We start from the raw sequence: 17,799 nt of genomic DNA, 5'->3' as shown, positions 1-17,799 counted from the left end.
TATTATATAATTCTGCCTGTCTGGCTTGATATTTTGAATGAAATGTACGAAAGTGTCCGCTACTTTTAATATGCTGAATGAAATGTACAAAAGTGTCCGCTACTTTTGATATGTTGAATGAAATGTACGAAAGTGTCAGCTACTTTTGATATGTTATATTAAATGTATGAAAGTGTCAGTTATTTTTGGCAAAGCAACAAAAGCTGTTTAGTGTGAGCTATTGCTATGAAAATGATAATTAATAAATAAAATTAAAATAATAAATACAAATGAAATACAAATTCAAGATAGGTTTCATTAAAAAATCCTTACAACTGAGTCGTTGTATTTACCTAAAGATATATTTTTTAAACATCTCAAGAAACTTAGTTTTTATTCAACCTTATTCACTATTTTTATTTAGATTAAGTGGCTTGTAAATAAAAGTCACCAAAGAATAAGAAAATACTTTTATAAAATATATAACTTTATAAACTTTGTTAGAGATTTGTCTAGTTAGCGTATAGCAATTAATTATTAGTTAAATTACTGACAAATGGGAAATGTCAAATAAACAACCAAAAAAGTCAAACACAAAAATTCAAAAGAGTCACAGTTTACTAGATAATTACCTGGGAGCAACAGAAAAAGCTAAAGAGACATTTCAGAAGTTAATTTATTTAAAAATAGAGACTTGTCAGCAGACAGGAAAATATGATTAACTCTTAAAAGTTAAAATTTTTTCATTTCAAAACAGATAAAAACACTGTTCTTTAAAACAATACTTCTTTTAATGAAACTAAAATGTTTAGTGGTGTTTCTTGCAACATGTTTTTATAAGAGTAATTTGAGTTATTGGAGAATATTGTTATAAGTTTTATATTAAGCAACCTTTACTTATTTAAATGTAACTATAGTAGTTAGAAATAATGCACATAAAGAAGTGGGAGCAAAACAAAACAAAAATATTAAAAGACAAGTATTATTTATGAAAATATTTATTAATAAAACTTTATTATATAATAGCAAGAATTTTTGTATTTTTTCTTTCAACATCTTTACTTCCTACAAGGCTGCAAGAAACCAATAGTAAATGGCACAAGAGACGCTAGCTCTTTAGAGCAGTGCCCATTATAGTATTTGTAGAAGAGAGAAAGAGAAGCAACATGATGATGTGATAATGGTTGGAGGTTGGCTACAAGAGCACATCCAACTATGTTTACAATGCATTTTTGCACCTTGTCTTAAAAAGAAAGGGCATCATTGGAAGATCCGCCCCAGATATGGCAACAGTACTCCATACAAGAACAAACTAGAGATTTATAGAGATAAAGAATAGAATCCTGAGTAAGAAAGTGGCAAGCACTATAAAAAGATACAATTTTAGAAGATTTTAATTTAACAATCAATTTGATATATAGTTTCTAAGAGAGATTGGAAGTAAGAGTTAATCCTAGAAGGCGAAGAGTAGATGAGCCAACAAATACATTACCGTCCATAAATATAGAAAGATCTAGAATGTTGCAATAACAATTAGCTGAAAAAAATTGAGTTTTATCTGAGTTAAAGTTCACCAGCCACTGAGAGCCCATGCTGTAGCAGAAGCGAGAGCCTTTTCAAGCTCAAATGCCCTCTCCAAGCAATCAGAGAGTGTTGGCTTCTTATCAAGACAATAATAAATGGTAGTATCATCAGCAAACAATGCCACCTTAGATCTGGGAATTTCTGAAGGATCACTAATGTAAATTAAAATAAATTTAGGGCAAAGAATAGAACCTTTAGAAACCCCTGAAGTTACAGGATTTGAAGAAGAGTGCTATTTGTCGAGGACAACCTTTACATTACGATTGGTAAGAAAGGATTCAATAATCTTAAAGTTGTTACCTGATACAACATAAGAAGAATGCTTATGGAGAAGACCAGCATGCCAAACTTAATCAAAAGCTTTAGAAATATCAAGAGCAATAGCCTTAACCTCTCCACCTCTATCTAATGCACAATAAAACCTATTAGTAATTAATATTAACAAATCAACAGTAGAATGAGAAGATCGAAATCCATATTGATGATCAGAAAATAAGTTATTAGATTCAAAATGAGAGATTAAGTGTTTGTTAAATAAAGACTCAAAAACCTTGCTTATGATAGTAAGAAGACTAATGGGATGGTAGTTAGACAAGTAAGATTGCTTTTCAAAATTTACAAATAGTGATAACAGATGCTGCTTTCCAGCAGGCTGGAAAGCAGACTCGGATAAGCACTTGTTAAATAGTTTTGAAAGTATAGACCAAAGCTCCGGAGAACACTTATGCAAGACTAAAACAGGTATGTTGTCTGGACCGCAAGCTGTAGAAGAGTCTAGGCAGGAAATCACTTTAGATACAGAAGCTGGAATGATATGAATGTCAAGTAATGGATCAACATGTTTGTCTGCTATATCAGGTAGAACGCGACTAGTGGAATCAAGAGATGAAATTGATGAGAAATTCTTAGCAAACAATTCAGCTTTGTCTTCAGGTAAGATGAACCATACAAGAGAGAGTTGGAATAACAGAATTGCCCTTAATATAGATACTGTTAAAGATTCTCCAAAAGTCACAATAGCCTAATTTTTGAGATGATATACAAGATTTCATGACCAGAGAATAGCAGGCTTTGGCATTAGACAAAACCTTTTTATAATGGTTTCTAGCAATAGTAAACAGACATCTGTTTTCTGGAAAATTGTTTTGGCAATAGATATGAAAGTAATGGTTACAATGAGAATAAAAATGGCATAATGAGAAGAAAAACCATAGAGAAGAGTGAGGCCTGACTTGGAATCATTGAGTGGGGATAAAAAATTCCACGACAGCCTGAATCCAAGAAGTTACATAAGAAGCACATTTCTCAGCAGGAAGATGAAAGATTTTTACCTAGGGCCATCACAAAGAAAATCATGGAAAGAGTCCCAGTCAGCTTTAAGGTAGTTGTAAGAGGTACGATGATAGGGGGATTTTGATAACAAAGAAGAATAAGATATTTATTTGTAGTTATATTAATGAGATAATAATGTTGTGATTATTTAAACAAAACCTTCATAAAGTTTTATTTCAATGCTACACGAAATTGTAAATAAACATTTTTGTAATCAAAGTTTGTATATGAAGTTAATATTTTACTAAACAGAATAAAATGAAGGTTACTGGTTTGAAATTTCGCAGACACAATTAAAAATGAAGCCTATTGGATGGAAACTTTGTACACATATGAATAAAAATAAAGCCTACTGGATTAAAATTTTGCACAAATATGATCTAAAATGAGACTTGGATACTTTTATCCTCACCATTGCAAACAAAACATCCATTAATAATGATAGGGTTATGGTGAATAAAATTAATATTAATTTAAAATAAAATCAAACTAATTTATGACCAAAACATAATTTTAAAATAAAAAGGGCATAAATTCATTACCAATGACATGTAACTTTTTTTTGTCCACATAAACACAATTATGGATTGATGTTTGAGTTAAATAATTCATTAAAAGTTTGGAAAAATTACAAACTAGAAATTAAAATGGTACTAGACTACCATTATTCATAGTGGAGGACTCAAGTAAGACATAACAATGTTTCAGTTGCTGGATGGGCTATTAATATAAATGTTAAACTACTTTGCTTATTTTCTATATCACATTTGTTATCTCTACAAGTAATTTTATAGAACAACATGGATTTGAATATTAGCATACTAAATGAAATAAGAAACTCCATAACTCAAACTGAGATTAAAACATCAAACTTACTATTAAAGAAAGAGTTACTTTCCAAATATGCATGTCATTATTGTACAATAATCTTAAATGTTTTTCACGAAAAATATTCGAGATGGTAGAAATACTGCTTGCTATCATTGGAAAAACTTTTGCTGACTGCTTATCATGTGAAGAATACAATAACACCTAAAACCAATATATAATTTTTTTTATAAAATTACACCTGAAATGAACTAAATTTATACTATTTATCTATATCACATTGACATAATTACTATCTTGACAATAATACTATATTGAAATGAGTATTATATTGACATTATGTTGTCTTCTTTTTTAAATTATAATTAGATATACTCCTAATAAAACGTGAAAAAATAAGTAAAAACATACCATCATATTGATGACATTTGGAATAAAACTTTGAAGAAGCCTCTCTTGAAATTTTACAAGAAAACTAAAAATTTTAAAAAGTAGTCATTTAAAAAAATAAATTATGATAATGATCATAGTTAAATTCATTTTTTGCAACCAAAATGAGTGTAAACCAAAATGAGTGTTTTTAACAACTTGTGATCTAAACCTGTTTTAAACTTTTAAATTAGTTTTAAACCTGTTTTAGCAACTCCTGAAAGTTCAAATCAGCATCATTCAGAAGAATGCTTGAGCTTTGCTATTAAACTAACTCAAGAAAATGTTGACATTTTCAAAACTTTTTTTCTTGTTGAGAAGAGGAGAACAAGAGTCTTGTTGAGAAGAGGAGAACAAGAACTTGTTGACTTTTCAAAACCTTTTTTAAACAAATTTCTGACCAGAAATTTGTTTAAAAAAAGTTTTGAAAAGTTTTTTAATTTTAATTATTATAAATTTATTATGATTTTTATACCTACAAATTTTATAAGAATAAAATATAGAGATATAGAGATTTCCAATAAATGCTGTCTAATTGAAGAACTTTTAAAATCATGAATTTTACACATGCAAGCTTTAAACTATCTATTAGTTATATAAGTTTTAGTATTAATTTACTATGTTGTTTAGTAAGCATGCTATGTTGTTTAGTAAGCTTGCTATGTTGTTAAGTAAGCTTGCTATGTTGTTAAGTAAGCATGCTATGTTGTTAAGTCAGCTTGCTATGTTGTTAAGTAAGCTTGCTATATTGTTTAGTAAGCATGCTATGTTGTTTAGTAAGCTTGCTATGTTGTTTAGTAAGCTTGCTAACGGGTGATGCGGAAGTTATCGGACAAAATAAAAACGTCAATAACTTATTTATAAATAAAAAAACAAACTACTATTATATTTTTTTAAAATAAAGCATTTATCTTTTAATAAAAATATATTATTTTTTATATGAAAAAACACCACCATCTGCAATTGATCTCAATTTTGCTCTGACGCCTTTCATATGCGACTGTAAAAAGTTTAAATCGATTTCTTGTAGTTCTAGTTTAATGCGATCAATCAAAACTTGCTCTGTTGAAGCTTGCCAATCTCCCTCGCAAACCTTCTGTGCCATATGTCCCCAAAAATTTTCAATTGGTTGTGCATGAGGCACATTTGGGGGATTGGATTCTTTATCAACGTAATAGACATATTGGTCCATCCAGTTTAGAGAATAATGAAAATTGCTAAATCTGGCCAAAATAAATAGTTAAAGTCTCCATGATACTTGTGAATAAATGCAAGAAATCGTTTTTCTAAACATTCATTAATATAGATTGATGAATTGATCGCTACAGCCTTGGAAGTGCGAAACAATGGCTCGGACATACCATGGTCAGATTATTAATTTTTTTGGAAATTTCTCTTTTCCTATAAAACGAACACTTTCTGGGCATGTCTTTTTGTTGTTTGTGTAGTATCCAGAATTTCCAGGCATGTTGTCCCCTGCAAAACAAAAGTATTTTTCGTCATCGATGACTAGAAGCGATTTTGTGTTATAGAGTTGGTTAACTAGTTTCCTGCTTCTTTTCTTGACCTTTATTTGTTGTTCTATAGTGTATTTTGGAGTCTTTTCACGTTTTCTATATTTAATATTCAGTTTTTTTAACTGACGACCAATTGTCGATTGATTAACACCGAATTTAATACCTATTTTTCTCTGACTGACCCCTTTTTGATTGTTGACAAGTCTCGTTAATTCGGCTTTCTTTTCTCTAGTCCAGGATGTCAGACGACCAGGGTGTTTTCTATCAGAAAACGATTGAACAGTTTCAAGTCTTTTTAGGTTATCATATATTGCACTTCGAGCAAATCCTTCCTTTTCAAAATGATTTACAATTTTTTTATTAAGTTTATTTACAAAAAACATTTTTAGTCGCTTTCGAAAAGATTCTCATTCATCTGCATTTAACCTCATTTTAAATAATTGTGTTTCAAATAATAAAGTTTATATTTTATAGAACGTTTATGCCTACGCATAAAACCACAAAAATTAATTATTATGCTCAAATAATGAAATTAGGATTTGTCCGATAACTTCTGCATCACCCGTTATGTTGTTTAGTAAGCTTTTAGTAAATTATTATTTTTTAATTCATTTATTTAAACATAAAATTAAAAATTACAAATTTAATTAGAATTTACAAAATTATGTTTGGTGTCACTCCTATAGTTAAAAACTAGTCGATGGATTGACACCTAAATAAAATATAAAAATAAAATAAAAAAGTATTAAGACAAAAAAATAATAGAAAGTATAATAGAAAGAAAGGAAATAATAGAGAGTAAACTACAATAAAGCAAGTAATAAAAAAACAAACAAAGGAATTGAGAACTTATGTATGAGAAAACACAAATTAAATGACATAAGTTCAGAAGGATAGAGTGAGAGAAAACAACTTCCATAGACAAATACAAATAAGCATAATAAATGAAAACTTACATAAAAAAATATACCTACACTACTACATACAATATTAAACCTTATACTAATAACTTTTTTGTTTAATTAATATAAGTAATGTATAATGCTATTATACATTACATATATTAATTAAACAAAACTAAACTGCAAGATATAGAAAAAGCAACAACAACTCAACACACAGAAAAAATGCAAAAAAATAAATACATTTAACATTACATACATAAATACAAAAAATAAATAATGTACAAAATTAATTAAAAATATTATTTTTCTTTCCATAAAAGATTTAAGCTCTTTTTCATTTTTTTCCATTTTCAAACTTTTTTCTTTAAACTTTTATTTGTTTGGTTTTTTTTCTTTTTGTTTTTCTTTTTATTTATTTAAATCTTTTGTTCTTGTTTTGACATTTTTTTTTTTTTTTAACTTTTATTATTAAAATGATTTTTTGATTTTTCCTTTCTTCGCAAAACATTTTTTTTTATAAACATACTTAAATTTGCAGTTTTCACAATGCCTGAAAGTGTCATATCTGAAACATCAAAAAATCCTGCCTAAACTACAAGATTTAATTAGAAACTTATTTAAGGATCTGTTTTAATATGTAAACCATGTTTATATTCTGTTCAAATAGATAAAACATTTTTTAAACAAAGTTGTACATTTTTTTCTGGAAAATTCTGTTTAAACATCTGGGCATTCATTCCTCTTTCCATTTATATATATATTATTTATATATTGTTGAAATTTTTTTAATAATTTGGGATCACTTTACTGTTTTTTACTTAAACTTGTTTTGAGCCAACTAAGATTTGATAACTTATCGTTATGCTTGATGGTTGAAATTTGAAACACTTATCCATAAATGTTTATTCTATCTGATTCCTATCCAGGTGATTTTTTTACAAAAAGATCGTTTTTAATGCATTTATATTTTTAAACTTATCACTTTTAAATGCAAAACATAATATTTTTTAAGTTATTGAAACTTCAACCTTTTATACAAATCAGGCTTGGTCGGGAAGCGGGAGCGATCGCTCTCGATTACTGACCACGGAAATAATATTTAGTTACAAAAAACCGGGCAGGTTTTGTAGTCGTTTTGAGAACATTTAAGTTTATGAATGTCTGTAAAACAAAAATTTTTGTATGTACATACATGGAAACATACATGAACTTGAATGTTCTCAAAACATCTTGGTTAATATTCGCGAACACTAAAAACCCACCAAATCTACGAACAAACAAATTCTATTGGTTCAAAAAATACATTGATCAAGCGAATTAAAGTCCTAGAGTTTTCTCTTGAATTGTTTTAAAAATTGTATTCAAAACTTGTCAAGTTTTGAGATTTCTAGCATAAATTGTTTTAAGAATATACTATCAAACAAACTATTACTTTAATACTCTGGCTCATTCTCGGAGCCACATCTGCAAAGCCATAAATCTTTTAAACTATTACTATTTTTTTACAAAAATAAATGTTTCAAATATATATTTTTTAAATTGTCAAAATTTTGAAAGTTTGTTATATATTATTGATTTTATTAGTATGTTTTTTTTTTTTTTAAATTATGTATTTTTTATGTAAATGTAATTTTGTGTATCTGTTTTTTATTCTAATGTTATATTTTAAAGCAATTTTTACGATTTATTTTGTAAACAAAAAGACTTTCAACAATAATTGTGTTTTCAATGAAATTGTTAATAATCATCAAAGTTAATAAAACTAATTATGAAATAACCATATAAGAAGTTTTTGGTTACTAAACACAAACATGCATACAAAGTTACTCGTGGATGAACATGCACTGCGCCTGAGATCACGACAGAACACAAAGATATATATATATATATGTGTTTGTGTATATATATATATATGTATATATATATATATATATATATATATATATATATATATATATATATATATATATATATATATATACATATATATATATATATATATATTTAAGAAAGTTATTCGATATAAAGAAAAGTTTCAAAGTTCTTAGATATTGGTTTACTAGCTCTAGTTATTTTCGCTTCATTCTTACGAACTCGTTATACTTAAACTTAAAGTTACTTTTTTCTGTTTTAAAGACTAATTAAAATTAAAAAGCCCACTCACGAAACATCATAAGGGGTATTGTGAAGCAGTTCCGCTTCCTGTTCATAAAGTATTTTGAACCTTTTTAGTCAACTTCTATCTAGTTACTTTTAATTTCTACATTAACTCAATGTTTAATTATTTCATTTGTTCATCTTACCAAGAAGAATTGTTTAAATATGTTAAAATTTTTCTAACTACGCGATACATAAAATAGTTATTAGGAAAATTAACTTTTTTAGTCAGGTTTCCCGAACTCTGTGGTAGCTCTCAGAGAGGCTGATTCCATCAATAGCTGAAAAATATCAAAGTATTAACAGTGCCATGTTGCGCATGGATGGTGTCCCTGTTTGTACTTTTGGCGTGCATTGCGGAGGCCACATTTGGAGCCTTTTGTTACAGCTTAGGGTTTATTAGTAGTAATGACACAATTGCTTGGGCTATTAAACAGTGTTCTGAGTACTATCTATGCTTTGAGTCAAGTTCTTCAATCTAATTTAAAAATGAATAAAGTACCAACTATAAAACACAAAAAACCATCATCATCACCAAGTTCTCTAAACCTATCATTCACTAATATTCGTGGTCTTCAAAGTAACTTTTCTTCTGTTGAGTCTTATCTCTTGCAAAGTTCACCAGATCTACTTGCTCTTTGTGAGACTAATTTGAGTTCAGCTGTCTCATCTTGTGATCTTAGTGTTGATGGTTATCTTCCTCTAATTCGTAAAGACTCCAATAGTCACATGCTTGGCCTGGGCATTTACATTCGTAAGAATTCACCCATTTGTCGTGAAACTAGGTTTGAATCCACAGACTATTCTTTTATGTGCTTTCGTTTAGCACCACTTCACTCTATTGCCTTTCTCTTTGTTCTATATTGCTCTCCTTCATCTCAAGACTGCACACTTTTTGATGTTATTTCTGATCATATTGATCAAGCCCTCTCTCTTTATCCATCAGCTAATATAGTTGTTGTTGGTGACTTTAATGCTCACCACTCTGAATGGCTTGGCTTAAGTGTCAGTGATTCGGCAGGCATTAAAGCCCACAACTTTTGCCTTTCTCAATCCCTAACTCAAATAGTCAACTTTCCAACTCGCTTTCCAGTCTTCTTCCTTTCATTCTTCTTCATCACCTGAATCCCCCTATTATCGAACCTCTTACAACTACAGTAAAGCTGATTGGGATTCTTTCCGTGATTTTCTTCGTGATAGCCCTTGGGTAGAAATCTTTCGTCTTCCTGCTGACAAATGTGCTTCTTACATAACTTCGTGGATTCAGGATGGCATGAAATCTTTTATTCCCTCTCGACGATTCCAGGTCAAGCCTTATTCTCCTCCATGGTTTTCTTCACACTGTGCTGCTGCGATTGCCAATCGAAACTATTACTTCCATATTTATCAGCAAAACAATTCTCCAGAAAACAGGTGTCTGTTTATTACTGTTAGAAACGATAGTAAAAAGGTTTTGTCTAACGCCAAAACCCGCTATTCTCAGGTCATGAAATCTCGTATCTCATCTCAAAAATTAGGCTCCCGTGACTTCTGGAGAATTTTTAATAACATCAATAATACGGAAAAATCTATAATTCCATCTCTCTTGTATGGTTCAGACTTCGTCACCTCACCTAAAGACAAAGCTGAATTGTTTGCTAAAAACTTTTCATCAATATCATCTCTTGATTCCACTAGTTGCTTTCTACCTGATATTGCCAACAAACAGGTTGATCCATTGCTTGACATTCATATCACTCCAGCATCTGTATCTAAAGTGATTTCCTGCCTAGACTCTTCTACAGCTTGTGGCCTGGACAACATACCTGTTATTGTCTTGCAGAAGTGTTCTCCGGAGTTGTCGTCTATACTCTCAAAACTATTCAACAAGTGCTTATCAGAGTCTTGCTTTCCAGCCTGCTGGAAAGCGGCATCTGTTATCCCTATCTTCAAAAATTCTGGAGAGCGGTCTGATTCGTCTAACTACCGTCCTATTAGTCTTCTTCCTATCATAAGCAAGGTTTTTTTAATTTAGGAATCTTTAATTAACAAACACTTAATTTCTCATCTTGAATCTAATCACTTACTTTCTGACCATCAATATGGATTTCGATCTTCTCGTTCTACAGCTGATTTGTTAACAGTAATAACTGACAGTTTTTATCGTGCATTAGATAAAGGTGGAGAGGTTAAGGCCATCGCTCTCGACATTTCTAAAGCTTTTGATAAAGTTTGGCATGCTGGTCTTCTCCATAAGCTTTCTTCTTATGGTGTATCCGGCAACATCTTTAAGATCATCGAATCCTTTCCTTTCCAATCGTAGCATAAAAGTTGTCCTCGATGGACAACACTCTTCTTCTTATTCTGTAACTTCAGGGGTTCCTCAAGGTTCTATCCTTGGCCCTATACTCTTTTTAATTTACATTAACGATCTTCCAGATATTCTCTCATCTCAAGGTGGCATTGTTTGCTGATGACACTACCATTTATTTTTGTCGTGATAAAAAACCAACACCCTCTGATTGCCTGGAGGGGGCATTTGAGCTTGAAAAGGATCTTACTTCTGCTACAACATGGGGCTCACAGTGGCTGGTGAATTTTAATTCAGATAAAACTCAATTATTTTCAGCCAATCGTTATTGCAATAATTTAGATCTTCCTATATTTATGAACGGTGATGTACTCGATGAGTCACCTACTCTTTATCTTCTAGGATTAACTCTTACTTCCAATCTTTCTTGGAAACCATATATCAAATCAGTTGCAAAACTAGCATCTGCTAAGGTTGCATCTCTTTATCGAGCTCGTCACTTTCTTACTTCGGATTCTATTCTCTATCTCTATAAATCTCAAATTCGGCCTTGTATGGAATACTGTTGCCATATCTGGGGCGGATCTTCTAATGATGCCCTTTCTCTTTTAGACAAGGTGCAAAAACGTGTTGTTAACATAGTTGGACCTGCTCTTGCAGCCAAGCTCCAACCATTATCACATTGTCGTAATGTTGCTTCTCTTTCTCTTTTCTACAAATACTATAATGGGCACTGCTCTAAAGAGCTAACGTCTCTTGTGCCATCTACTATAATTCATTCTTGTGTTACTCGTCATTCAATTAAGTGTCATCATTTTCTGTGACTGTTCCTAAGTGCTCCAAAAACGCTTATTCGTCTAGTTTTTTTCCTTGAACATCAGCTCTTTGGAATTCGCTTCCTTCATCTTGCTTTCCTGATTCATATAATTTGCAATCTTTTAAGTCGTCTTTCAATCGTTATCTTGCTCAACAATCTTCATCTTTTCTCTTTTAGTAACTTCCAACTTTAATTAGTGGCTGCTTGCAGCCTTGTTGGAAGCAAAGGTGTTAAAAAAAAAAAAAAAAAAATGTCGCTTAATTTTATAAAAAAATTATAAAAGAGCGATGTTTCGAAGGTATTTGTTCTAAGCATAATTCATTTTGTCTTAATTTTTTTCGCGTTAAGAGTTATTTTCTTTTCCTAGTTTTTTTTTTTTTGCAATTGTCTCTCATGGGTCCAATTAATCTTTTTTGCACTTTTTTTTTGTTTTTTGAAATGTTCCCAAAACGACTAAAAAATCTGGCTAGTTTTTCGTAACTAAATATTATTTCCGTGGTCAGTTATCAGAGCGATCGCTCCCGCTTCCCGACCAAGCCTGATACAAATGAAAATAAAAAAATTATTTATGTACTTACGTTATGTTATCAAATATGTTTTCAGAAATATTATGCTTTACAACAAATCTTTTTAGTTTTGGGCATGTTGATGTTTTGACTTATATAATCGTTGTTTCAGTTAACATTAGATTTAAATGAAATTTTGTTTGTTTTTATAATGGTCTAACAATGTTTGTATAAGGTAATAAATATCTGAAATATGTTTTTTCAACGTTTTTTAATAGTGTAATAAATATATTAATAATTTATATTTTTACAATAAATTAATAAAATTCAGCCAAGTTTACAAGTTTATCAACCAAGTTTATAACAATTTATCAAAAGTTTATCAACCAAGTTTATAACTTAATTACAATTAAGAGTAGCAAAAACTTAGATAATTGCAATAAAACTACACCGAACTTGAGAATGGGAATCTTACACTTTTTTTTTTCTTATCTTATTTGACATGTTATGATAAAAAACTAAACAATAGATGACCAGCTTCACGTCAAGCTTCAACTTCAATTAATATTAAATATTTCCTTTGTAAAATCTCTTAATGGTTAAATAACAATTATATACTTTTTTTTTTTTCTTTCTTGTTATTCACCTTCTCAAGGCCAAGAAGGCCACCACAGATGAGGAGGCTACTTAATAGTGATTATAACCCTCTCTCAACTCTAACTCCGAAACACGAACCTTGAGGAACAAGGCCGCTACGTGGAGAAACAAATTGAGCGCAGTACTACCAGGGACGTGGTGGGATCAAACTCAGAACCTCTCGCTTATGAAGCGAGCGCTTTACCACTACACCACTACCGCATAATTACATAATTACATAATTATGTTAACTAAATAACAATTTAAATAACATATTTTGTCTCATGATTATTTTGTATATTTATACTTAAGAAATCAAAATCTATTTAAATTAATGTAAGAGTTAGCTAAATTGAGTTAAACAGTCTGGTATTATAAATTTAAATTATAATTTTTTGGAATTGTTTAATGTTGTTGTATAAGCAGTTGATACTAACACATTCATTGCATATTTTAGACTGTAGCTTATTTATAGTCAAATAATTTTAAAAATATTTTTAGGTGTTTTGTTTGATGTGCTCAATAAAAAAAATTTGGTAAGGCTGTTAAATTGGAATGAATCTGTAAAGTTGCTTTACCAAATAACTTTTAACATACTGATGATGATGATGATGATGATGATGATGATGATGATGATGATAATGATGATGATGATGATGATGATGATGATGATGATGATGATGATGATGATGATGATGATGATGACAATTTTGGTGACTAAAGGTAGATCAAGATAAAAAAAACTTTTAAGCTAAAAAAAGAAAATAGTTAAAGTTTGAAAATTTAAAAATCATTCAGTTCTAAAGAAAAAAATAGATTAGTTCTAAATTACCTAGCTTCTAGTGCAAAGTTATTCAATGAACCTGTTGCTATGATTGCCACATCTCCTCCATCATTTATTATTCGAAGCAAGTTATCAAATATGCTGTAAAAATGATGACTTAATTAATTTTTTAAACTTGAAACAAAAAAAATTTAAACTTTCAAAAAATTTAAAAGTATAAAACTTTTTCTGCAAGAGAAGCCATTTTAGATTAAAAAGAAGCCATTTTAGTATAAAAAATACACAAAAGATGAGTTTGGAGGAGGTGAGTTCATTAAACAAATCAAACTTCCTGTATGGAGATTTTTAGTTAATTATAAGCATATTTAATAAAATGGATTTTTGCTAAAAAAGCAAACTTAAAAAATTCCCAGCAACAAAAATATTCATTTAGAAAATATAATTTCACTGATTCTACTTGTAAAAAATATTATTGCAAACATTAAATACAAACTATTTTAAACATTTATATCTAAATTAGTAACTTGTGATTTAAGTTTATATTTTTAGTTCGAATTGTATTCTATAATTTATAATCTGTACAAGAAAGCGGTCCCTATAAATATACAGCATTAAGAAAACAACCTACATAATTAACAGTATAATATACATAATGGATGGCTTAATGCACATAATTCAAATATATACCTTTGAAATGAATTTAACTTTACTATTCTAGTTCTAGTCTTTGGAAATTGAGATAAGCGATAGATAAACTGCACAGATTCAAACACAGACCTTAAAGTAGATTCTGTTTGTAAAAAAAAGCTTACTGTATTTAATATAACCTCTTGTTGACATATTAATTCACTGTTGTATGCTGAAAAAAAAAATTACTTTATACACGCCTAATGTAAATCAGCATTTATATATTTTATTATATTAGGCAAAAAATACACATGCTACAAAAATATAATTGCGCATTACCATTTTAAAACAAAAAAATGTTAACAAGTAATACCATTTAAATCAATGTAAAAAATGTTAACAAGTAATACCATTTAAATCAATGTAAAAAATGTTAACAAGTAATACCATTTAAATCAATGTAAAACAAACAATACCATTATCAAGAGAAGTAGAAGAAAAAAGTTCTACAAGAATTACAGCTATTTCAACTTCATCTTTTGATAAAGAATTACATGAAGTAAGAATTCTAAAAAAATATATAAATATGAGCCTTTCGATTTAAGGTCGGTATTGCCAAATGCTGACCTAAAAGTGTTTAAGGTCAGTAAAATCAATAAATAAAATATGGACATTCAATAAATAAAATAATTATTGTCAAATGTCAATTATTTATTTAAAACTTAAGAACCAAAATCTGTTCTTGGTCAATCTGTCATTTTAATATTCAATAAGACTGATTTTCAGTTAAATCATTTACAATTTTTTATGTATTCAATCAATTCATAAAATCTGAATGTAAGGTCCACTGCTCTACTAGTTTCTTAAAAAATGTCAAAAACTTTTCTTTTCCTTCTTCCATAGAATAGAAAGATGCTCTCCTTTTTGTCACCAAATTCAACACATTCACTCATTTTTCTACCATCGCCATTTACATCTTCTCCTACAAAACATCTCTTTGTATGCAAAGAAATTTCAGATCTTCAATCTGTATTTCTGTCATCAGAGCCGTAGTTGCAACATCAAACAATTCTCAAAGGTCACCTTAAAAACGGTCTTCTTTCATTCTGTTAAGTTGAGTGATATTTTTAATTCTTTATTTTTATCCAATAAGTACTTAAAGAGCATTTGCAACCATTAATTACCAAATGATTGCTTAAAGTTTGCTCATTTTTTAATCCACTCACCTTGTGTTGAATCAATATATATATATATATACATATATATTAGGGTAGGTTGATTTTAATTCCGCATATTGCGTAATATTGCAGTAGTTGGAGACAGTTAAAATATGATTACTCTAAAAATTTGAGAGATTTTGGATGAAGAATCGCTTGCAGATTTAAATTCTAAGATTTGAAGGATTATGCGAAAAAACACCTTAAAAGGCGTTATATGCAAAAATTGACATTTTAAATATGTTCATATTTAATTGTTTTTTAAAATTAACTGCATTTCTGAATGATTTAAGTTTATAATAATTTATAACAATTAAGCTAATTTTATAACAACTTGTTAACTATTTGAAGATTTAAATAGTGAAACTTTTATTCTTATATTTACATAAGAATATTAAAATAAACATTTTTACAATTTAAAACATTTTGAACATGATTATATATATTTAGGAAAACATTTTTAATTAAAAAATATTATCATAAGAATGGAAATAATGCCCTTTTGAAACATATGGTTTACGTATCTTTCTGCTAAGTAGTTTAGTTAAAATGCAGCTATGTCGATTCTCGAATCCATATACATATTGGGATGCTTGCGACACAAGTTTTACCGCTTGCTCATCGCTCTGGGAGTAAGATGGAAAGTCGGGGATTTCAGGTTCAACATTATTGTCAATCATATATTGGATTTGCTCAATTGAAAAATTTTGTGTTGTTAGGGGCTCTGTAAATTTAGTATTGATGATGTCAACCAACTCATACCAATGATTAGCATTAAAATTAATTTCCGGAATTTTCTTCAAATTTACTTCAAAACTTGTGTTGTTTACTCTATAAATATAAATCAAAAGCAATTACCACATTTTATGTGTCTTTTTTTTTAAATTTATTTTAGTTAATTATAAAAAAAATACCTTTGCCTTAGAGCCAGTGAGATTTGAAAACCAAAGTTTCGTATATTGCTGTCATTATCTTTTAGCATGGCATATAGAATATTTTCAGGTTTCAGACACAATGCGTTGTTTTTATTGTTTTTTTTAACAATATGTGTAACATCATCAAAGGGGAGATTATTTATTCTATTAATAGTAGAAAAAATAAGGCGTGGGGATTCGTGAAACTTTGAAGATTTTTTTATTTTAAACCACGCTGGAGCGTAAACCTGAACAATAAAATATACACGTTTTTTAAAGAAACGGTTGGTTGATTGTCTCTAGTATACAAACAAAGAAGGCGGATAGCTAGTGTTAACTACCTTGCATGGTTAAGCGGTCCAATTTTATAGGCAGCCCATTTATCAGAAACTTTACCAATACCTATTCCTTTGCAATATTCAAATAAAAGTCTTTGATTGCAACTAAGGTCTGTTAGTATTTCTTCTGGAATATATTTATCTACAATTGGGTTTTCAATACATTCAAACAAAACTTGATTTCTATCCTGAATATTTTCAGCACATCTTTTGCCAAGTAGACCACTGAAGCTTCTGCCAAGTAGACCACTGAAGCTTCACAGGCCCTGTTGTGTCACCATCAAGTTTCACAAAAAGAGCTCGTAACGGAAGTTTATTTTGATGTAAGGCGCATCCAATTAGATGTAGCTTTCTTTTTAAAAACACTTCTAGTTTTACAACTAAGCCACTTATTGGTCCAGTAATGGTAGCATTATTATCAAGAAGAACAGCTTGTATACTTTCCAAACTGTTATGTTCTTGTAAAACACTGAACGTTTCGGTAGCAAGAACTAAGCCTGTAGCACCAGTGACAGGAATCGTCCTATGAGTCAAATAATTTCCACTCGATTCTCCGTCTTCATAAGTAAATGTGAGGTGATGTTCAGGTTTAATATATTTCTTTAGTACTTCACCTTGAGGTGAGTTTATTACTTTACTTGTTTTAGTTATCTGATCGAGCTTGCTATCAACCCCAAGACAAATTAACTGTTTTTTTTTGTTTTGAGTGCACTTCTTCACTAACAATTTTTACTTTTGACTTGTCCCTATCTAATTTGCATTTATCAATTAAAATATCTTTGATATCAACATCAATTTTCAGAAGATATCTTATGTCATATAGTAAAGCATTTGCAAGGGTTGCACCTACGTTTGACAAACACTTGTTTCTTACTAGTTCCATTGAAATCTTGGAAGTAAAACCAAGTTGTATTTTCCAATAGGATTATTTATTGGTTT

General features: G+C 29.5%; 1 protein-coding gene and 1 long non-coding RNA gene across 2 annotated transcripts in view; both read right to left on the bottom strand.

Annotated features, from left to right (window-relative positions):
* LOC101236737 (tetratricopeptide repeat protein 12) overlaps positions 1 to 17,799 on the bottom strand; it is a 54,765-nt gene that overhangs the window by 11,853 nt on the left and 25,113 nt on the right. Inside the window, exons 11-15 of the mRNA XM_065788292.1 lie at positions 14,868 to 14,959; positions 14,452 to 14,623; positions 13,813 to 13,905; positions 4,135 to 4,198; positions 3,772 to 3,927 (exon numbers count right to left, since the gene is read on the bottom strand). Of these exons, the coding sequence (XP_065644364.1) occupies positions 3,772 to 3,927; positions 4,135 to 4,198; positions 13,813 to 13,905; positions 14,452 to 14,623; positions 14,868 to 14,959 (577 nt within the window). The remainder of the gene's footprint in view (positions 1 to 3,771; positions 3,928 to 4,134; positions 4,199 to 13,812; positions 13,906 to 14,451; positions 14,624 to 14,867; positions 14,960 to 17,799) is intronic.
* On the bottom strand, positions 15,943 to 16,663 carry LOC136075360 (uncharacterized). The gene is made up of 2 exons (XR_010635863.1): positions 16,523 to 16,663; positions 15,943 to 16,439 (listed from the first exon to the last, which is right to left on the bottom strand). It is a non-coding gene; the product is annotated as an uncharacterized LOC136075360 (long non-coding RNA).

Source organism: Hydra vulgaris, chromosome 01 (genome assembly GCF_038396675.1).
Source record: "Hydra vulgaris chromosome 01, alternate assembly HydraT2T_AEP".
Lineage (NCBI taxonomy): Eukaryota > Metazoa > Cnidaria > Hydrozoa > Anthoathecata > Hydridae > Hydra > Hydra vulgaris.
This window is presented reverse-complemented; position numbering and strand designations above follow the sequence as displayed.